Source organism: Corapipo altera, unplaced genomic scaffold (genome assembly GCF_003945725.1).
Source record: "Corapipo altera isolate COAL_440 unplaced genomic scaffold, ASM394572v1 301, whole genome shotgun sequence".
Classification (NCBI taxonomy): Eukaryota; Metazoa; Chordata; class Aves; order Passeriformes; family Pipridae; genus Corapipo; species Corapipo altera.
This window is the reverse complement of record NW_020884926.1, coordinates 2,254,100-2,276,124: the sequence shown is the minus strand read 5'-3', so window position 1 is coordinate 2,276,124 and position 22,025 is coordinate 2,254,100. Positions and strand designations below refer to the sequence as shown.

General features: G+C 56.7%; 1 protein-coding gene across 6 annotated transcripts in view; it reads left to right on the top strand.

The window, feature by feature from the left end:
- AGRN (agrin) overlaps window positions 1–22,025 on the top strand; it is a 114,026-nt gene that overhangs the window by 58,057 nt on the left and 33,944 nt on the right. For all 6 annotated transcript variants that reach the window (XM_027658182.1, XM_027658180.1, XM_027658179.1 and 3 more), the window contains 5 exons: window positions 12,759–12,974; window positions 14,196–14,420; window positions 16,216–16,440; window positions 16,593–16,799; window positions 21,734–21,955. In XM_027658182.1, coding sequence (XP_027513983.1) covers window positions 12,759–12,974; window positions 14,196–14,420; window positions 16,216–16,440; window positions 16,593–16,799; window positions 21,734–21,955 — 1,095 coding nt within the window. The remainder of the gene's footprint in view (window positions 1–12,758; window positions 12,975–14,195; window positions 14,421–16,215; window positions 16,441–16,592; window positions 16,800–21,733; window positions 21,956–22,025) is intronic.

Here is a 22,025-nt window from a genome sequence, read left to right as displayed (position 1 = left end):
CAGCACCTCACATCATTGCTCAGGGCTTGCTAAAACCTTCTGATTTCACAGACCTGGAGGAACTTTGTGTTTTTTTGAGGCCAGGCTGTTATCAGCCAGAGGCTTTAAAGGCTGTTGGATGCAGGCAGGCAAGCCCAGGCTAAGATAATGTCATCACAGGAGCTTTGTTTCCTCAGAAAAATCAGGCTTAAAATGCCCTGCCTTTCCTGGCAGGCTCTTGAGCCACCTTCCCCAGCCTCCCCAGCTTCACGTGCAGAGATAAGAACCCAGCAGAAAACAGCAGCCAATTAATAACCTGTTTGTTGCCTTTTTTCTTGCCTTCTCTGGTTGGGGGCGGGGAAGGAGGCGGGGGGGAGAAACGGATGCGAGATAAAATGTGATTAATCTATAATTGGACCAGAGGAGACATCTAAAGCCAAAATAAAAACTCACGTAGGTGGAACTCCTAGCTCAGGGCTCCAAAATATTAACAGCCCAGCCCATCCAGATGCTATACTCCAGAAGATCCCTGGTCCCCCACAGGAGATGGAAAACTACCACCCTTGGGAGGCTGCCAGACGAGGCACCTCCATTGCAAGTCTCTGTGTGGGGTAAATGCCTTGTGTGGCCTTTGGGAGGTGTTTTTGGGGGCACAGGGGGCATGGGAAGAGGGTCCCTCTTGGGGTGAAGGGGCTGGTTCTTGCTGGTTCTGCTGTGCTGGAGGGACTGGCTGGTCTGTGCCAGCTGAGGATCCACAGCTTGGGATTTCTGCCTGCCAGCCCTGCTGCTGGGGAGATTTGCTGTGGTCCTCTCCCCTTCCTGCAAAGCTGGACAGAACCATTGTCTGTCCTGGCAAAGTCAGAGCTCAGTTTTTGGGTGAAGGAAGTGGCTTTCTACACCTTGGGCATCTCTTCTGTCAAGTCCCTGTCGCTGCCCCGGTGCTCCAGTGGTGCTGGAGGTGACAAACTTTGCCAGCCAGCAGGGAGGTGTCTCTAATCAGCATTAGCTGTGCCAGGGGAAGTTTAGGTTGGATGTTAGGATTAGGTTCTTCACCCCAGGCACTGGAACAGGCTCTTCAGGGCAGTGATCACGGCCCCAAGGCTGCCAGAGCTCAAGGAGTGTTTGGACAACACCATCAGACACGTGGTGGGGTTGTTGGGGTGTCCCGTTGGACTCCGTGATCCTTGTGGGTCCCTTCCAACTCGGGTTATTCCATGTGTGCTTCTCTGATTTGTGTGCTATTTACCTCTTCCTTCTCTTGCAATTCCAATTTCTGCAGCACAAAACCCGTCAGCCACACATTGATTTATAGAGTGGTCTCTGCTTCGTTTGGAAACAAGGCCATTAACGCTGTTAACTCGCTGCTTTCTCCCAAATCTCCAGTGCCTCTGGCATTCCCGTGCCTGGGCAGGGGATTATTAGGCTGGATAGAGTCTTGAGGCCTGGCTGACTTAGCTGCAGTGCTCCATGAAAGCTGCTGCCTTGTCCCCAGCTCAGGGACTGGCCTGGGGCGCCCAAGCTGGATAATTCCTCTCCTCCCTCCCTGCTGGAGCATCTGTGCAGGGAGCGGGAGAGGGGGCGGATGTTGGCTCAGCTGCCACCCCCCAGGGCAGCAGGAGGGGGCTGGCAGGTGTGGGCAGGGGGCAGGCAGGGTGGGCTCTGCCTTGCCCGAGTCCCCTGAGGGGGGAAAAAGGAAACGGTGGGGGAGGATTTGGAGGGTTCCTCCTCGCCTCTCCTTGTTCTTGGCTTTCTGTTTGTGTGCAGCGTCCCTCGGTGGTTGGGAGGCAGGACTGCTGGGCAGGTTTGCTCTGGGGAGCGCAGGGAGAACAGGAAACCCTCTCTGAGACCTGCTGAGAGCTGGGCTGGCTGCTCAGGGGTGGGGGCATCTGTAGGATGAAGTGCCAGGCTCTCCAGGTCAGATCCTTGTTATCCTTCTCTTCTTGCCACCTTTTTCCTGCTGCCGGGGGAAGAATTGCCTTGGGCTTACAAGTCGTGTAAGGTGCTTCCCTCCCCTTCCCTGCCATGCCCTCCCCACCCCTGGAATTGTCCAAGGCCAGGCTGGAGCAGCCTGGTCTAGTGGAAGGTGTCCCTGCCCGTGGCAGGGGGTGGAATGAGATGGGTGTTAAGATCCCTTCCCACCCAGACCATTCCGTGATTCCAGGTGTGCTGAGGGCTGGGGCTGAGTCTCACCTCAGGACACGTCTGTGCTGTCCATAACCACCTCCTGCTGCTGAAAATACAGGGAGAAAATACAGGGAGACAGCCTTGGGGGCCTTTGGTGTCTCACTTTTGCCCAGGTGGCTCTGGGCAGCTCTGTGCCTGCTCAGTGGGGATGGGGAGGGGGGGGCTTGGCTGCCCCGGGAGAAGAGGCATGAAAATAGAACCTAAAATAAAGCCCAGGCTCTTCAATCTCGTTCCCTTTGTGTGCCGTGGTGCTGGAATATCCTGCTGGCTTTGGCTGCTGCTCCCAGCCTGTTTCTCTGGTGTCACAAGCCAACAGAAAACTTGGATGCCACGGAATGAATTCCCAGCACCGGCTTTGTGGTGGGGCCGATCCCGGGGAGTGCAATGGGAAGGTGCAGCAGATCCATCTCTTTTTTGGCTGCCCACAGGTGCATTTTGCACCCCCTTGTGTTTGCTGCCCCCCCACAGTGCTCTCTTCCTTTTGTATCCATGCTTTTCCCACCCCCTGCTCTCCCCCACACGGGCGGGAGCGTCGCGGGGAGCAGGGAAGGGTTTCACGCCCTGCCCAGCACCTCGGGATGCCCATCCCGAGGGAGACAGGCAGATCCCGACCATTCCTGGCTCCAGCCCTGAGTGCTGGTGGCGTTCCTGCCCCTCTGGCTGTGCCAGCTGGTGGGTGGCAGGGGCGGCACTGAGCGAGGAGGGATTGGGAGCGTCGGAGCGTGGCGGGGAGTCTGTCACACATCACAGCACGGGGGGAAAAAAAAAAATCACTCCCTCTCTCTGCACAAGGTGAAATTTTTTCGTACCTGGCTGCTCGTTTTGTGAGCAGCTGCTTGCTTTTAATTACACGGTGCCTACTCCTCCTCCTCTAAGGCCCCGCTGAACGGCGACCTCCTGTCAGGGGGGTGATGCAGGGTGCTGCCCTTCCAGGATCCTGGGCAATCCATGCCTCCAGAGTGAAGCCAACCACCCCCTGGGAGGGCCCAGCAGTGAAGTCACAGTGGTTCCATCACGTTTTTGGCTTCGCCTTCCTTGTTTCCTGCTCGTGCTCACACCCTACAGCAGTGAGGTGACATCTCAGGAGCCAGGAATGGGGGCTGCTCGTGGAGCCTCATCCCTATGCACTTATCCCTTATCCCAGCCTGGCTTTCCCTGCCTGGATTTGCCCCCCCCTGAGCCCCCACAGCACAGTGGGGAACAAATCCAGGCAGGTTGCTCTGGGGAGAGGAGAGGTGTTAAACATAGCTCTCCAAAAGCAGGGGGGGGAGAGGGGGTGCAGCAGTTGTTAGACATCACTTTTGATCTCCTGAGAGCATTTTCTTCTCCATTCACAGCGAGGTTTGAGCTTTCTCCTGGGGATCAATTTGTGCACTTTCATGTTATGTGGTGGTTTAAGTGGGAGAGGAGGAGAAGATGGGAGGACTGCTAAGGTGGACCTGTTTTTCCCTAGATTGGGCCCTTGCTAAGATTAGATCCTGAAGCTTCCATTGCTCTCTGCCTCACATCTCCCAGGACTGTCCTTCTGGGATGCAGCTGCTCTGTTTAATGCTTTGTGTGAAGCACAGAGAGAGAGAAAGGACATCAGGAGGCACAAAGCTGGCTGAGGCACCCAGGGGACAAGAAATCTCCCTGCACAGAGCCCCAGAGGACCTTGCAGGGCACTGGCAGGGCCTGGAAAAGGTTGGCCAAGGATGGTGTGGTGGCTTTGCCGAGTGCTGGTGTTGGACCTGCTGCAGCTGGGGAGGAACTGTGGTTCCCCCCAGGCATCCAGGGGCTGCTGCAGCCCCCCTTCCCTCTCCAGGCTCTCTAATCTCCCCAGATTGTAAACACTGCTTTGCACAGCAGGCAGGTGGGAGCAGGTTAAAACCTCCCAGGTATTTTTTTCCCTCGCCTCCCTCCCTCCCTGCGTGGGCAGGTCCCCGCTCTTGGCTCGTGCTCCGTGGTGGGTTTTGGGGGTCTGTGTGTGCTGGGGTGTGCAGGGAGGGCAGCAGGACCCTGCTGACAGGGCTGGCTGCTGGCTCACATCCCGCGTGGAGCGTGTATCCAAACTGTCCCTGTGCCCAGTGGGGGCTGATGAATCCTGCAGTGACTGGGAGCCGTGACAGTCTGCCCAGAGCTGCTCTCACAGGGGCTCCTGACAGATTAATGAGAGCCTTTTTAGATGATGTTTGGTTTGCAAGAGTGAATTTGATGGTTTTAGAACCCAGAACATGGAGATGCCTCCAACTCCTCCCTTCTCCTTCCCCATGCTCTCTCCCATCTCCCTGCCTGCTGCACATGAATTGCCTTTCAGATCTTTCCACTCATCAACCTTTTTCCTTGCTGCCCACCCCTCCTGGCTCCCAATTATAGACTGTGTGGTCACTTTGCCTCCTGCTCCTCCTTTGTCTGCCTTGGACTGCGTGGGGATGAGATGCAGTTCTCCTGTTCTCAGGATGTGTTCCAGGTCTGGGGGATTTTGGCAACAAAGATTTTATTTTGTGGTTTTTTTGAGCAGGTTGTAGCTGCTGCCCACCACGTTTCTGGGCTTCTCCTTGCTGTCTCCCCCACGTGACACAGGAGCACAGGGTGTGTTTGGTGCTAGTCCTTGGTTTCCTTGGGGTCTCTGTCACATGTAGAGCTGTGCAAGCAGGATCCTTGGGAGAGCTGAGAGTGTCCCAGAGGCTCCCAAACTGGGTGGTGGATGCATTACCATCCTCTCATTCCTTAAGGACCTTCCATCCTTAGAACCTGGAAAACTTGAGGTGGTTTTGGGGAATTATTCCAGATAGGTTCTTGAAGCTTTGGGGACCCACTACAGTGTGGCTCAGTGCCATGGCTAAACTGGAAATAAGGAAGGGCATGGAGCTGTTGGAGCGAGTCCAGAGGAGGCCACCAAGTTGATTAGAGGGATGGAGCAGCTCTGCTTTGAGGGAAGGCTGGGAGAATTGGGATTGTTCAGCCTGGAGAAGAGAAGGCTTTGGGGAGACCTGATTGTGGCCTTCCAGGACCTGAAAGAGCTACAAGAAAGATGGGGAGAGGCTGTTTAAAGGGCCTGGAGTGAGAGGACAACGGGGAATGGCTTCAGACTGACAGAGAGGAGGTTTAGATCTGATATTAAGATGAAATTCTTCCCTGTGAGGGTGAGGAGGGCCTGGCACAGAGAAGCTGTGGCTGCCCCATCCCTGGGAGCGTCCAAGGCCAGGTTGGACGGGGCTTGGAGCAACCTGGGCTAGTGGAAGTTGTCCCTGCCCATGGCAGGGGGCTGGAACGGGATAGTTTGGGTTGGAAGGGACCTTAAACACCATTCTGTGACTCTGTGATGTGCCCAGTCCTGCTGAGGGAGGGAGCAGTGCTGCCTCCCCATCCCTTGGGAACCCTCTGGCCTGATTTGCCCCTCACCTGTTGGTGAGGTGAACTCTGCAGATCCACATGAAGTCCCTGTCCCGTGTTGTAGCAGGGACAGGGCACCAAGTGGGTGAAGATGGGCAAAACCAGGGCTTGAGGACTCGGGGCCAGCACGTCCCTGACGCTGCTCTGGCCGTGCCAGGGGCAGGGCTGTGAGCAGAAGTGCCTGGGTGTGGTGCCAGTGTGGTGTTGCTGCCACACGGTCTGAGGGCTCTGCCTTTCTGCCCCGCGAGGGCTGGGGGTGATTTGGGACGTCGGGGTGGACACTCTGCCACCCTTCCTGCCCTCCCAGCCCTCGGGGCAGGGCAGGCAGCTCCTTCTCCCTCACCGAGCAAGGCCTGGCTGATGCAATTAATATTGATGGCAGGGAGGGTGGGCTCGGGCGGAGGAGCCGCCGTGCACAGGGGCTGCAGCGGCAGCCGAACCCTCTCCATGGCAACGGGCACCTCGCGCTCATGCAGAATTAATGCCGGCCCTCGCCATCCTGACACTCCATCCCGGGGGTCTGGCGTTCCCCGCTGCCCTTTTGGCACAGGGAAGCCCTTTAGTGCCCTCTCCATCCCTGGAGGGCGGTGGGGAGGGGTGGGAGGTGAGGGCAGAGGGTCAGCGCCCGGCACTGAGGGGAAGCCGAGTCTGAGCATCCCAGCTCTTCCCCTCTGCCGTCAGGGGCTGCTCCCTGCTTTGTATTCTTGGCCCAGAACACTTTAAATGACTTCAGCAGGGGAGCACCCACCGTTTTCCAAACGGAGAGAGTTTTTAATCCATATAATGGCATGAGATTAAAAGGCACATTTGTCACAGGCGGCGAATTCTCCAATTCCGGCTCTTCCTGCGAATTCCCAGCGCCAGCAGTTCAGCCCTCAGCAGGTCCCAGAGGTGCAGGTTGCCCTGACCTTCCTGGTGTGCTCCAGGGAAGTGTCCCTCTCCATGTCCTTCCTGCACCTTCCTGCTGCAGGGATTTGTGGCTGTGTCTGGAGCACGGCAGTGTGGCTGTCATGCCTTGGGAGCCTTCCCCTTCTCCTACCTCTTTCCTCTCACTGGTGACACTTTAAGCCATGCAAGCAGGCACATCCCACCCTCCCGTCTCCTACCCACGAGCTGTAATTAAGTTTCCAACTGTGCTTTTCTGATTGTTTTTCTCGGCCCGTTCGGAGAAGGGACGGGCTCCCCCGGGATCTGGAGCGGGTCCAGGCTGGCAAATGTTCTGCCTTCAGCAGGCAGGAATTGCCTGCCTGTTTTCCCAACATCCCCCTCCCCCGTGGCTGTTCAGGGCCCTCCTCATCTTCCTCCTCCCTCAGCGAGATCCCTGCTCAGGAGAAAGCTTTGGTCCAAGGGGGAGGAACAGTGTGCCCACCAACTGTGTGCCCACCAACCATGTGCCCACCAGAGCCCCTCTCCAGGGCTGCTCTGGGTGTCTGGGCACTGCAGGGGAGCTGGCAGGGTGCTGTAAGCAATCAGCAAGCTGTCCAGGAGCTTCTTTTCTCTACACTGGAAAAGAGCACTTCTAACATTACATTTATGATTATTGTTATTAAGCTGGAGAAACATTTTAATGTGAATGCTTGGGGTTTATTAGCTACAGCTCCTCACCTCAAGATCTCAGAGCACTCGAAGCCAGCTTGTTATTAATCCCTACTTAAACTGAGCTACTTACCTCCTGACTTTGGGGGGCTGGGGATTATCGTCTGCAGGTTTTGGAAGCGGAGGAATCAAGGGATGGGGAGTTGAGGCTGGAAGCTCTGAAGCTGTGAGCAGAGGCTGCTCTCCACCCTCCCTGCCTGCTTGTCCTCCCTGCCCTGATCCAAGAAGGCTTGGAAAAAGGCTGGGATGGGGAGGGATTGAGAAGCTGGTCCAAGAGCTCTTTAGGAGCACCTGGTGTAAATGGCAGCGTGGCCAGAGCTGGCAGGTGGGAGAGGAGTGGAGGGTGCTGGGTGCAGGCTGGGGATGAAAATGTGTACCTTGAATCCTTGGCTGCTCTGGTTCTGGATGCAGGGACTGAAGGGGAGAGCACAGTGCAATCATCCTCCTCCCTGCCTGCATCCCCACAGCAACCCAGCTCCTGCATCCCCATACTGTTCCACTCCTACATCCCCAACCCAGCTCCTGCATCCCACATCAACCCAGCTTTTGCATCCCCACACTGTTCCACTCCTGCATCCCCACACTGTTCCACTCCTGCATCCCACACCAACCCAGCTCCTGCATCCCACACCAACTCACTTCCTGCATCCCTAAAGTGCCTCATCTCCTGAATCCCCACACCAACCCAGCTCCTGCATCCCTAAACTGCCCCAGCTCCTGCATCCCTACACCAACTCCCACCTCCCTCTGCAGAGCAGAGCCGTGGGTGGCTCGTGGCCGCTCTCACGGTGGCTCTGCCCTTCCTCTTGGCCACAGTGGATCCATCCTGTTCCCAGCTGTCCTTCCAGCCGTTTTGGGCATCTGCAGGCACTGTTGGAGACGAGGAGGTGGAGCTGGTGCCATCTGCCCTGGCAGCCACTCATGGAGCACCAGCCACCTGCTCGGGGAGATGCTGAGCTGCACCTTGGCAGGGCCTTCCCTGGTAATGAAGCATCCCAGTCCCTCCCTGATGCTAATTAGGGGCTGCCTGAGGAGGTGTCGTGGCTGGGGTGGCACTTTGGGACTGGTGTCATTACACCTGGTGCCATGGGCAGTTGTTCTTCTTGATGCAGGAGCAGCTTGGCTCTGATGTTGCCAACAGCTCTTGGCCGGGGTGGGCTCCCAGAGGCTCCTTGTCACCTCCCTCCTTTCCCCTTTTCTTTGCTTGTGGCACAAAGCTGTGCCAGAGGAGGGTTAGGTTGGATATTAGGAAATATCCAGAGGATGGTTGGGCACTGAACAGGCTCCCCAAGGCAAGGGGCATAGCCCCAGGGCTGCCAGAGCTCCAGGAGTGTTTGGACAACGTGGAATTGTTGGGGTGTCTGTGCAGGGCCAGGAGCTGGATTGGATGACCTGTTCTCCAGGCTGTGGCAGTGTCCTTCCTCTTGTCTGGACTGTTCAGAGGGGAGGCTGGTGTGCCCCTCACCTTCCCAAATTAGCCAGAGGACAGGGAGCCCTCCTTAGCATCCCTTTATGCTCAGTTCCCTGAACCAGGAGGTCACCGCAGGTTGGAAGGCAGATCCTCACAGAGCCTCAGGGCACAGCACACCTGACTTGGAGCCGAGGCTCTGAACCCAGGCAGGTCTTTCCCTGAGCCTTGATCTCTTCCCAAAGCCTTTCCAGGCCCAGCCTGGGGCTGAGGAGCTGCCCATGGAATCCCGCTGGCTCAGCCGGGGTGGGAAGCGCGGGGACGTGAATAATTTGTGACGACACCTTTTTGCTTTCCCCTTCCTCTCTAGAAAACTCGTTTCTATTATTATTGTTGTTGTTGTTATTTATTATCCCCTTTCTGCTCCAGTGCTGCTAAGATCCAGGGAGAGGCTTGGCTGGAATTCAGAGTGGTGACAATGAGCCCGAGCCCTTCCCTTTTGTTCCCTGCAGCTCACTGGAGTGCTGGATGGATACCTCACTGAGCTGCCTCTCTCCCTCATCTCTGGCAGCTCAGGAGGTTTGGGAAAGGTCAGCTCCGAGCTTTTTTTGGCTCCAGACAAGTGCTGCTGTCATTGTTTGCCAAATGCCTCGCTGTGGCCTGTCTCTGCAGCGCTGGGATGATTTAACCAGAGCTGTGCTCTCACCTCCCTGCACGGCCCCGCTGCCCTTTCCAGTTTTGAAGCTCAGCCTTGAACAAGTGATAGGACAAAAGGTTTTAAAGTGAAAGAGGAGAGATTTAGATTGGATATCAGGAAGGAATTCTTCTCTGTGCAGGTGGTGAGTCACTGGCACAGGTTGCCCAGGGAGGTTGTGGACTCCCCATCCTTGGAAGTGTCCAAGGCCAGGTTGGACAGGGCTTGGAGCAACCTGGGCTAGTGGAAGGTGCCCCTGCCCGTGGTAGGAGGTGGAATGAGATGGTCTTTAGGGTCCCTTATAACTCAAAGCATTCCATGACTCTGTGATTCCTGCTCTCCCAGGGCTGGAGCTGGTTGGCAGGGAGTGGGAAGGTGTCTGTCAAACACCGGGGCTGTAACAGCTCACTGGTACAACATTCAGCTGATGTGGAACAGGAGGTAAATAAATACCTTTTATATCGTCTCTTTTGCTCACTTGTTGGCATATTATGTTCCTCAAGTGTTTGTGAAATACAGTTCTGGGGGCAAGGATAGACTGAGACTTCAGTTCTTATAAAATAGCAGTTTTCTTTATGTGGCTTGACCCAATTAACTTGATAATGCATTGTGGCCTTTCTGTCATTTACCATTGCTTTTATCACTTCAGATGAAGAGGTTCTTTAAAATATGCAGGTGAAATAATTAGAGGGAAGATCACTTAAAAGGTGACAGGACCCAGTTTGGCTCCAAATCTAAAAGAACAATTTTAAAAGTGTCTTTGAAGAAGACATGGCAAAGCCACGAGCAGTGTTTTCATTTCTTCTGAAGTCCTGTCCAGGGCTGAAAGCTTTTTTTTTTGCCTGCCCAGTTCACAGGCTGGAAACTGTGGAGCACAGGGACCAAAGGCAGAAGTGCTGTTGGTGTAGAGAATTATAGAAACATGGAAACAATGAGGTTGGAAAAGCTGTCCAAGGTCTTTGAGTCCAGCACAGTGTTCACCACTCAACCATCTCCCCAAGTGCCACATCCACACATTTTTTGAACACTTCCAGGGATGGTGATTGCTCCACTTCCCTGGGCAGAGTGAGCCAGGTGGGAAGGAAATGCAGCCAAAAACAGCAGCAAGAATCTTGGGATTGGGGTTTTTGGAGTGGGTTGTGCTGCCCTGAACTGGCTCCTACCAAAAACTTCTCCAGCTTGGGTGGGACCAGACCCGGCAGCCCCTGCCTTGGATGTGTGAGGCTCCTTTCCCACACTCTGAGGCAAGAACAGAAGAGCTCAAGGAAGGAGTGAGTTGTCTTTGCCACCTCCTTTAAAACCCTGGATGTGCTTCCCACCTTGGTTTCCCATCTGGTGGCTTAGGATGGGCACCTCTCCCCATCACCTTCGAGCAGGCACCTGGTTGAACTCTGGGCTGGCTCTGCATCCCACTCATACCTCTGCATCCCACTCATACCTCTGCATCCCATATCTGGCTCTGCATCCCACATCTGCACACCCCAGCTCCCTTCCCTTCCATTGCTCTGAGCTCCAGGGCAGCTCCATCTCAGCCTCCCCTGAGATTGATGGTGCATCACAGGTACATCCCTGCTCCACAGAGCTGTGCCTGGGGGTGGAGGGAACGGGATAAATCCTGCTCTTCCCACTCGGACGCCTCCCCTGCACCCTCTAATCTCGCAGCTCATCTGCATTAAAAAAAAAAAAAATCAAAAGGGAGAAAGAGCAGCAGTGGGAAGTGCAGGAGAGACTATCCAGAGAGAGCTTCATAAAAATGATGAATTGCCTTTAGATATTGGGCAGGAGAGGAAGAGAGTTCCTTTTTTATTTCATGATATTAGCTAGCCTGTAGTGGTGCATTGTTGCCGGCGCGTGTGAGCTCAGGAATCTCGAGGCAGCCGGAGCCAAACGCCCGGGAATTGAAGTGTAAATGAGCCGCTGCTGAGCATTTTATTTTGCCTTTTATGATTTCTCTTTCTCTCATTATGTAGGTCAATCTCCATTTCTAACGTTGGGCTGCGTGTGAGGGGGAGGGCACAGGGAGGTGAGGGGTGCCCGGGGGTGGTGGGTACTGTGGTGGTGATGCCAGTGCAGGTTTAGGTCGGGTATCAGGGAAAGGTTCTTCCCCCAGAGGGTTTCTGGGCACTGACCAGGCTCCCCAGGGTTTGGTCACAGCCCCGAGGCTGCCAGAGCTCCAGGAGGGTTTGGACAACGCTCTGAGGGACAGGGTGGGATTGTTGGGGTGTCTGTGCAAGGCCAGGAGTTGGACTCTGATCCTTGTGGGTCCCTCCCAGCTCAGGATATTCCATGATTCTATGGCATTTACCTGCCCAGCAGGGCATGTTGTGAGTGTCAGGCTGTGCCCGTGGCACACCCCAGGGGCACAAAGCTCTGGCATCTCCCGCTCTCTCTGTCTCTCACCTGTGCCCCCTGGGTCTGGAGACATCTGCCCCCTCTCTCCCTCCCTCCCACTGAAGGATGACATCTCCTGCCACATTAGCAATTCAGATGCTGAACTGGCCTGTGCTGGCTTCTCTGATTAGTGGATGTGATAAAGAGATTCCTGCATCTCCTTGGGAGTTGTGGTGTGGCTGCTTTGCATACAGGCAGTAAATCAAGCAGAGTGTGTGTGTGTGTGTGGGATGATCTGTCCCACACTGAGACAGGTGAGGACGTTTCCTTCTGTGTTCCCTGCCTTCCCTTTCCCTTGCTGGTGAGCAGAAAACAGCTCTCAGTTGTGTTGTGGAGGACTCAGCTTGATCAGAGGGATCCTGGGCAGAGCTTCCTGGAGTGCTGGGGATGCTCCTCTGTGCAGTGGGATCAGAGGCATCTCCCTGCTGCCCTTGACCTCCCTGCTGGGCTGCAGGGCTGGGGACAGACCTTTCTGTCTCCAGTTCATGCTGACAATAAGCAGAAGGGGCACAGAGAGGACAAAACCACGGGGGTGTTAGCTCTTTTTGGACTGTGCTGCACCCCAGCCTTTTCCCTCCCTACCCTCGTGTGGGATGAAGGTGCCTGGCACATCCTCTGCCTCACCTGGCCACTCTCAAAGGGCAGCAGGGCTCAGTCACCAGGTCATGCTGCTCTTCCCCATGGCCTCTGTGCTCTGTGGATCAGGTGCTGAGCTTGCCTGTGGCTTGGCTGGGCACAGGCAGGAGTTGGGAGCCCTGGCAGGGCACACCCTTGTTTTTGTGGCTTTGGGGTGGGTGGCTCTGGAACTGTGGGTGGGTGCCCCCACACCCCTGGAGGTGGGTGTCCCTGGAGAAGAACCCAGCTTAACCCCCTGGCAGGCAGCAAGAGGCAATGTGCCAAGGTGGTGAAATCCTTGCCCTAAGCCAGGAAAGGACCTTGCTGTGCCTGGAGCATCCTCCTGGAAGTCTGGGTACCCTTGAGGGCTGTAGCACTCCCTGTCCTGAGCCTGGCTGGTGTGGGCTGCTCTGCCAGGGAAGGGAAGGGGCTGGCACGGGTGGGTGCATCCCTCTGGACCCCTCCTGTGGGCAGAGGGGCAGTGGCTCACCCTTCTCTCCGTGTCTGTGCCCGCAGTGTGCCGGGGGATGCTGTGCGGGTTCGGGGCCGTGTGTGAGAGGAGCTCCAGCGACCCCTCCCAGGCCTCCTGTGTCTGCAAGAAAACAGCCTGTCCTGTCGTGGTGGCCCCTGTCTGTGGCTCTGATTACTCCACCTACAGCAACGAGTGTGAGCTGGAGAAGGCTCAGTGCAACCAGCAGAGGAGGATCAAGGTCATCAGCAAGGGGCCGTGTGGTGAGTGAGGACAGGATCTCCTCGTGGAGGGTCCAGGGAGACTTGTCCTGAGCTCACTGACATCATCACTGGTGGTGTCCTGGGTGATGGGGACGTGTCTGACGGGAAGGGACACGGAGGGAATCCCCAGCTGATCAGCAGAGTGTAATAAGAAGGCAAAGTGATGGCCAAAGGCTGTTCAGGGGGTGCGTGGCAGCCCCACAGGAACAGCCCACTCCTGGGCATCCCTGATGTCCTGGAGGATGGGAGGGGACACTGAGGGAATCACCAGCTGCCCTGGTGATCAGCAGAGTGGAGTAAGAAGGTGAAATGATGGCCAGAGGCTGTTCAAGGAAGGTAGGGGGGGATGACATCTCTACCTGCTGCCCCACCCCACCCCACCTCCCCAGGGTGGGTCACATCTGCCACAGCTGGAAGTGGGAGCTGGCTCATGCAGGGGCTGGGTGGGCTGATAAAAGCCCTTCCCCATCCTGGCCTTCACCAGCTGTGAGCAAGAAGCTGTGTAAATGAGACCCCCCGGTCTCCTCATCTCTTGAGTAAATTAACTTGACCTTTCCCTCACTCGGCGTGCTGGCTCTGCAATAAATCCACACCCGGCCCTCCTGCTGGGGCTCTTGGCACAGGGGAGAGAGCACTGAGAGATTTATTTAAAATCATAATCATAAAGTGACAAATAAAAGGGGAAAAAAAAAGGGCAAAAAAAATTCAAAAAAAAAGCTGGCAAATTTTGGCCCTTCCTCGTCCCTGAGGAAATTGCTCCTCGAGCTCTTCCTCTAATTAAGGTTTGCAGGAGGTGCCTTGAGGACCCTCCAGGCTGGAGCAAGAGGCTCTCAGAGAGCCTGTGCAGGGAAGCGAGCCTGCAGTAGTGAGGCTCAGAGGTTTAGAGAGGAGAGGAGAAGGGCCAGGTGAGGAGGGAGCTCCCTTTTGTGGGGCTGGGGCCGATCCTGCAGCCTCCCCATCCCGCCTGTCTCCGTGGGCAAGTGTCACCACTCATCCGAGGGGGACGAGCTCTGCTCAGGAGCAGCTACATGGTACTGGACTGAAGCTGATGGGAGGACATCTATTGGTGCTGTGCATCTTTTTGGGCACTTGGAGGGGTAGGGCTGCCTGGCTGATACCGGGATACTTCGGGATTATTTGTCCCATGGGAGGAAGGAGCGTGGAGCGGGAGCACCCTCGCTGTGCTCACGCCTGTGCCGTGCCCCCCGCTCTCTCCCACAGGCTCCAAGGACCCCTGTGCAGAGGTGACCTGCAGTTTTGGCAGCACCTGTGTCCGCTCCACCGATGGCCAGTCGGCCAAGTGTGTGTGTCCGTCCTCCTGCAGCGGCGTTCCCGAGAATCCCGTGTGCGGCAGCGACGGCCGCGACTATCGCAGCGAGTGTGACCTCAACAAGCACGCCTGTGACAAGCAGGAGAACGTCTTCAAGAAGTTTGATGGCCTCTGTGGTGAGTCCTCTGACCTTCCCTGGGGCCTTTGAACAGCTGGGGGGAGAAGGGTTTTAAAAATGTTTCCACCTGGCTTAGGGATATTGAGGGTAAACCAGTGGGAAAGGGGACGGGTTGGGGAGGAAAACGTGGCTGTGCTCCTGCTGCTGTCAGCTCAGAAAGGTCAGTCTGGGCAGAAAAAGGTCAGTTTGGACAGCAAAAAATGTTGGTTTGGGCAGAAACGAGTCGGTTTAGGGAGAAAAAGATCAGTCTGTGTGTGACAGCTTCTGAAACTCTGAGCAAGCCAGTGCTTCCCCCGCAGCAATTGTTTCTGCTCGGGACCCACTGACCTAGAGAGCAATTCCAACATCTGTGCCACCTCCTTTCCCTCCTGCTGTTCGCCTGACCCGCAGTCCCCCGGCTGTGATTTTGGCAGGGAGCCTGCTGCTCACCAGCATCCCAGGCAGCTCCTGCTAATTAAAGCATCCTGCCAGGCACAGATCCCGGAGCACAAACAGTCCCGAGCTCCGAGGGTGGATTCCTCTCTGGCTCGTGGTGGCTGTGGGCACTGGGTAATTAAAAGCAGCTGTATTCATTAGGAAAACCAAGAGATCAGCCAAGACACGTGCCAGACCAGTGTTTGACCCCAGGGAGAGGAGCGTGGGAGTGTGCTGGGGCAGGCTGGAAACCTGGAAGAGCTGGAATTGTGCTTTCACCGCTCCAAGTGGGGCAAGAGGGGTGCAAGCGGGAGGTGTGAAGGAGGTGATGTCACGCTGGGTGCTCCAGGTTTCTAGGGCAGAGAATGAGCTTTGGGCCTCTTTTGAGCACCTTGTGATCTCAGCTGGGCACCAGCAGAAGCTCAGGCAGTCTGGGTTGAGCAGCTGAGCTGTAGAACCTGAAAATTTGGGGAAGAAAGGGGTTATTTGGACTCTGTTGGGTGTTGCTGTAAGGCTTGAGGATGTGCTGGAGGTCGGGCAGAGGCGGGACAGGCAAACCACCTAATTTCCACACTAAAATGGGCAAAGCAAAAGAATTCAGCTGTGACCCTGTCCTGGGCCAGCCTTCTCCATGGGGATGTGGGGACGGCCAAAAGGGACGTCCCTCTTTGTTTTACTGTTGCCTCCCCTTGTCAGCCTGGATTTCAGACTAGTGGGATTAAAGGCTGGGAACATCCCGTGGTGCTTCTGCAGCTGCAGACAATGAATCAGCACTCTCCAGGTGCCTGCTTGGCAAGGAGGGGATAAATCCCAGGGCTCCAGCAGGGATTAGTGGGCAGGAGGCACCTGTTTTGCCCGTGTCTTTGGTGTGGCTGAAGTGAGCTCAGCTCATCAGACAGGGGGATCCAGATAAGCCTAGATTAGAGCCTAAATTTAGATTAGAGCTGTGGGGCTTGGCAGCCTGTGGCCCTGGCTGCTTTCAGGGCTCTTCCAGCACTTTGGGAAGACAGGGAGGGAGTGTGGCAAGAGTGGGATTGGAGTACCAAGCACCCCACAGTGCCCACCTTTGGACTCTGGAGATTCTCCTGGCTCAGGAGAGAAACAGAGGGGAGTGAAGGCAGCTCAGGCTGGGCAAAAAGGCAGGGCTCATCCCATCAGTGCTCCCTTTGGAAAGGGCATGTGCCTGTGGTGTGTGGGCAGCCCAGTAAAAACTGAGTCCTGCGCATGCAGAGCCCAGTGTGAGGGACAACCCGAGCACACGCCGAGTGCCACGGGGGAAGGCACAGGAGCCACTGGGGCAGCCCGGGGAAGGAGCCCAGCCTGGGAAACACCTCCCCGGGCAGGTAATGGCGGGGCCTGACTCCCTGCTCCGCTCACAGACCCCTGCAAAGGCGTCCTCAACGACATGAACCGCGTGTGCCGGGTGAACCCCCGCACCCGGCGGGCGGAGCTGCTGCCGCGCCCCGAGGGCTGCCCGCCCAGGAGGGAGCCCGTGTGCGGGGACGACGGCGTCACCTACGACAACGAGTGCGTGATGGGGCGCTCGGGGGCCATCCGGGGCCTGGAGATCCAGAAGGTGCGTTCAGGGCAGTGCCAGCAGCAGGGTAAGTACCTCTCTGCGCCCCTCCCTGTGCTCCCGACCTTCCTCGCTCGCCGCTCCGCCGCGTCCCGCTTCCCCCGCCATCCCCTGTCCCCCCCGTGTCCCTGGGGGTGCGGGTGTGAGCCGTGCTGTGCTGTGCTCTCCCCCAACCCCCAGACAAGTGCAGGGACGAGTGCAAGTTCAACGGGGTGTGCCTGAACCGCCGCGGCTCCGCGCGCTGCTCCTGCGACCGCATCGCCTGCGACGGCGCCTTCCGGCCCGTCTGCGCCCGCGACAGCCGCACCTACGGCAATGACTGCGAGCGCCAGAAGGCAGAGTGCCACCAGAAGGCTGCCATCCCCGTAAAGCACAGCGGACCCTGTGGTAAGCACAGCGCTGGTTGCCCTCGGGAATACTGGTACCCCCGCCCGCCGGGGCGCCGGTGCCCTCCCGGCATCGTCCCCTTGCCCGGCGGCTTCGTGCCCGTCCTTCCGTGCAGGGAAGAGCCGCAGGTAAGTGTGGGTGGTGCCCACCGAGCAAGCCACAGGGTCTCCTCGGTCTTGTGTTCCAACAAGCCCCAAATATCCCTGTTCTTTCTCCTTCCAGCAGTCCTTGTGTTGTTGTGTGCACGTGTTCCCCCGTGGTCTCGTCTCTGTCTGATGTGCTCAGTAACACGGGGGAGAATCTTTTTGTTGTCTGTGATGTCCAGCTGGTTTCTCTCATCCACCACCACGCAGCTCCCTGCAGCCCATGCCATTCATTCCTCCTCCCAGGGTAGTGCCAGTCTCCAAGCTCCTTCCATGCTCTCCCAACTCCATGCCTGCCTGCTTCTCTCAGCTCCGGGTGCTCTCCATAAGGAACTCTTCCCAGCGTGCCTGCTCTCTGGAGATCTCACCATGTCTTTGTCTTGTCTCTAGGAGAAGCTTTTGACCTTTCCAGTGGATCTTTTGCAGGAGGATGTGATAGGATGGGGCTTTGGGTCCCTAGGATGTTGGGAATGTCCAGTTTTAAATTTATCACACGGAAAATGAAAGATGTTGAAACGCAATCACTGGATTGATTTGTACGAGTTTGGAAGGACTGTTCTTTTCAGCTCCATTTGGTTTTTACTAGCTCTGGAACCATGTCCTGATATTTTAAGCTGATGTTTTTATAAGGTATCAGCTGCATTAAACCTCCTGAAGTACTTGGGAATTAGGCCCCATGTTGCGGATCTGTTTTGTTGGCTTTGTGCTCCTGCTGTAGGTTTTTAATGCTGCCAGACCCAGCTGCTTGAAAACCGTTTGTCAGGCTCCCAAAATCACACTCAATACAATCACAGCTGTTGTTTTGGATTGTCTGTTTGCCTGTGTTTCTAGTGGGTGAATATTTAGGAGTCAGTTCCCCAAGTTTTCCCTACAGGGAAGGCTGGGATCCTGCAGCAGCGGGGCCAGGGGGTGGTTATTTGCAGCCCTGCTGCCCTGGGCTCTCCACAAACCCTTCCCTGTGCCTCCTTTAGAGGTTGAGGCTTCCCAAATTTCTAGGATGAGCAGGGAACTGGTGCTGCTTGTGACCCTGCTGTCAACCATGCATCATTCCCACCGTGTTCCATGGAGGGAGGCCAGCAGACAGCAGGACGTGGTCCTGATGCACCTGCCATTCCTCTCCCCATCTCACTTTATTTTAGCTTCCCACCAACTTCTCTTCCTCCAGGTGAGGACAGCAGATGTGCCCATCTGCTTTCAGGAACCACGTCCTTGTGGGATGGCAGCAAAAAAAGGTCATAATCTGGGGGAATCAATCAAAACTGGGGCTCTGTCTGCCAAAGCCTGGGATTCCAAAGTCCGTTTGACAGCTCCAGGCAGCCCTGTAACCAGCCCCCATGAGGTGTGGGCAGCTTTTTCACTCCTCATCAGCTTAGGAAAGCATCCTCTGTGAGCTCAGTGCTGCTGAGTTCATCCATGCCTTGGTGCTGGGAGAATGCAGGAGCAGGTGGGAAAGGGAGGGAATGAAGGAGCCTGTTAGAATGGGCAGTGTCTTGATCTCCCACACATACCTGTCTAATAGACTCTGGGCTCTCTGCTGTCTTTTCCAGCAGCCAAGCAAAGGAGGCAAAGCCAAACAAAACAGTCCAAGCCTTGTTTTTAATCCTTCTCTATTCTGGCACCGTGATGGTGCAGGTGAGAAAGGAGGGATGGGATGAGGCCGACGTGGACAGGAGGTGGAGGGAAGGAAGGTGTCTGTAGTTGCATCTTTTTTTTCCCCTCCCTCCCTCTATCTGCTCTCCCCCTCCCCTCTTCCTCCCTCCTCCTTTCTCTCTCTTTCCTTTCTCGTCTGTGTCTTGTGTTTTACAGTGTTGCCTGTGTGGAGGAAGGAGTTGTGTCCTCGCATCACCCTCTGCTCCCTACCCGGACATCTCTGCTGGGAGGTCGGCTCTCCCCCCTTCTCCGTGGCCAGTGACAGTCCTGGCCTCTTCTCACTGCTCCCCACCTCTCTAGTTTTGCTTGAGAGCCCCCGGGATGGAGAGGTTGCCCTGCTTTTGCTCCCATCCCTGGCCCCAAACTCTCGCTGCTGGAATGGGAATGCCTGGCAGTGCTCTGGGGTCTTGTCCGGTGCTTGACCCTTCGAGGCAAATGAGAGTGGGAGCAGAGGTGGGTGCTGTGAGCCCCCCACTCCTTAGCAAGCCCCTCTTGGGCTAGTGCATCACTCTGGACTGCTCCTGGTTGATCTTACCTCTCCTTGTGCCCCCAACTAACCCCCCTTTCTTCCCCACCTCCTCCTTCCCAGAGTTTCTGCCTGCCTGGGACTGCGGTGCTCGTCCCTTTGCTCTCCATAGTGTGTGTCCTGCTTGTCTGTGCCAACCCCCTGGGCAGGGGCTCTGCAGGGATCACAGCTTCCCTCTCTGGTGTCCAGCAAAGTACCATGTGCCTTTTGGAAGCACTGAGGAGCTCTCTGTGCTCAGAAGTGGTTCTTCCCTAGGAATATTTCCCTGTGCAGCTGGTGCCGGAGCCCGCGGGGTGTCACAGGCAGGGGTTGATGGGGTGTGATGGGTTCCAAGGCAGCTTCAGAGCCTCTTCTCCACAGGCATCCTCAGCTGGGGCTGGCAGGAGAGCTCAATGTGCCCAGGGGCTTGGTTAGGTGTCTGCACAGAAGCATGGAATGGTTTGGGTTGGAAGGGATCTTAAATATCCTCCAGTCCCTCTCCCTGCCACGGGCAGGGACACCTTCCACTAGACCAGGGTGCTCCAAGCCCCATCCAACCTGGTCTTGAACACTTCCAAGCTGGGCAGCAGGTGAGGGACTGTGCCCTGGAGTCTCCCAAGGTGCAGAAAGAGCGTTTTGCTTTCTCTGTGCCTGGGTTTCTCTGTCTGCAAGATGGAGAAGGGCCAGGAATCAAAGCAGGTCTTGATTCTAGCACAGCTCAGTAGGTCCTCATTGCATCCACCCACAGTGGTGCCAAAACTCCCAGTGACGTCTGGAGGTGCCCAGGGCTGCGTGTGAGATTTCACAGCCTGGGATTTGGGCTGTGAAGGAACTTCATGTGCTGCATCTCTGCCCGTTTCCCTGCTTAAGAAGGGCAGGGAGTGTCAGGGCCCCATTCTCCATCAGGGCTGGCACCTCCCCGTGCTCCCACTCGCTGCTCCTTTGCTTCCCAAGGCAGGAGCGTGAGTCTGGATTTCAGGTGAGGGACTGTATTTGCTTCATGCCTCTCACCTAATTGTGTCCATCAGAGGCACTTTCTCCTTGCAAGCTTTTTTTTCTGTGCTTGGGGGACACGATCATGGGACAGATGTTTCCAAAAGGGAAGCAGAGGCTGATGTGAGCAGCACCACAGGGCTGAGCTCTGCTGCTCCCCATCCCTGGGGACTGTTCACAATCTCCTCAGCTGCAGGGAAGTTGGGCACACAGCTGAAAAGTCTGGCTTGGAGCAGTTGCTTTGTGCCTGAATTGTTCTCCCCTCTCCCCTGTTCCTTTGCAGACCCTCAGCTCTAAGTTTTGACTTGGTAGGTGCTTCCCAAAGAGCAGGATTCCCGATCCGGGCGTGCCTGTGCCCGTGCTGGGCCATTCCTCCCTGGCTGCCAGCATGCAGCCAGGCTCCTGAGGGCTCAAACCTTGCTCTTGCTCTGTGGTCCTGGCAGGGGAGGTGCCCAGAGCCACTCCCGAGGCTCCGGAGGAACCTTTCCCACCACGCTCCCCTCTGTGCCTGCCTCTCTGCCGGGTGCTGGTGGGGCTGTGCTGTGTCTGCCTGTTGCCTCCATCTCCTCTTGGCTGCATTGTGTGTTCCCCACCTGTGTTTTGTCCTGTGTCCTTGTCAGTGTTGAGCACGGATCAAATCAGTGTCCTTTCCTTGCCCCAGGTCCTCAGGGCTTTTGTCTGGAGGCATGAGAAGGGTCACTGGGCAGGGCTGGGTCTGTCTCCCCTGCCTTTTAGCTGCCTGGCTTGGCTCCTGGATGGTGGGGGCAATTCTTGGGGGGTATTCCTGCCTGGGAGGGACCACAGGGCTTTCCCTGCCAGCATTTCCAGAGCTGTACCAGGGATCTGGACACAGCCTTTGCTCTTTGCTGTCAGTGCTGGCTGCTCACCTTGTCACCCCTGAGCGTCCCCACAGGGAATGTGCCACCTGCTTGGCCATGGCTGAGCAGAGGAAATGCTGCTTCCCAGCCTGCAGCCTGTGCCAGGGGGCTTTGCCCATCCCCAGGGAGCCCCAGGGCTCTACTGGAGCCACGTGCCCAAGGACTGGGCTGAAATGAGGACATTCCTCATCCTGCCCCACGGCAGCTCCCTGGGCTGAGGAGGGACGAGGAGGGGATGGGAGAGGAGAGACATGGGTGGTGTGGTGGAGCCAAATGCAGGTGTCCTCTCCAGCCAGGTCTTCCTGGGCTTAGGATGAGCTGTTCAGGGGACAGGCACCCCGAGGACGTGGATCTCAGTGGAGGGAGCTATCCCTGTGTGAGCTGTTTGGCTACTGAAGGTTCTGCCAGTGCTGCTGATCCCACTTCTTAGGGGCAGAACATCCCTGGGACATTGATGGGGTGGAGGAGATGAAGCAGGAGTCCCACTCATGGCATGCAGAGAGAAGATCTTGTGCCTGCTTCCCCTCCCTAACCTCTGCCAAGCATGGGGACCACGCTGAGCCGGGCATGTCGGGGTGGCATGGAGGGGGCAGGGGCTGGGCTGGGGCCAAGGCCAGGAGCTCTGTGGCTTTTGGGGGAGAGGCAGGTGGGGGGGTGCTGTGGCTGGGGCTGCTGGCATGCCTGGCTGTGCTCAGTGCCCGGGGGGGAGCTGGGGGGGAAGCTCAGCTGGCTGAGCCCTCTGCCCTTCCTGTGTCCCCTCTGCAGACCTGGGCACACCCAGCCCCTGCCTGAGCGTGGAGTGCACCTTTGGGGCCACGTGCGTGGTGAAGAACCAGGAGCCCGTGTGTGAGTGCCAGCAGGTGTGCCAGGGCCGCTACGACCCCGTGTGTGGCACCGACAACCGCACCTACGGCAACCCCTGCGAGCTGGACTCCATGGCCTGCGTCCTCAAGAGGGACATCAGGGTGAAGCACAAGGGGCCCTGTGGTAAGAAACGAGCTCAGGGGGCTTCCTTCTCCTCCTTCTCCTCCTTCTCCTCCTTCTCCTCCTTCTCCTC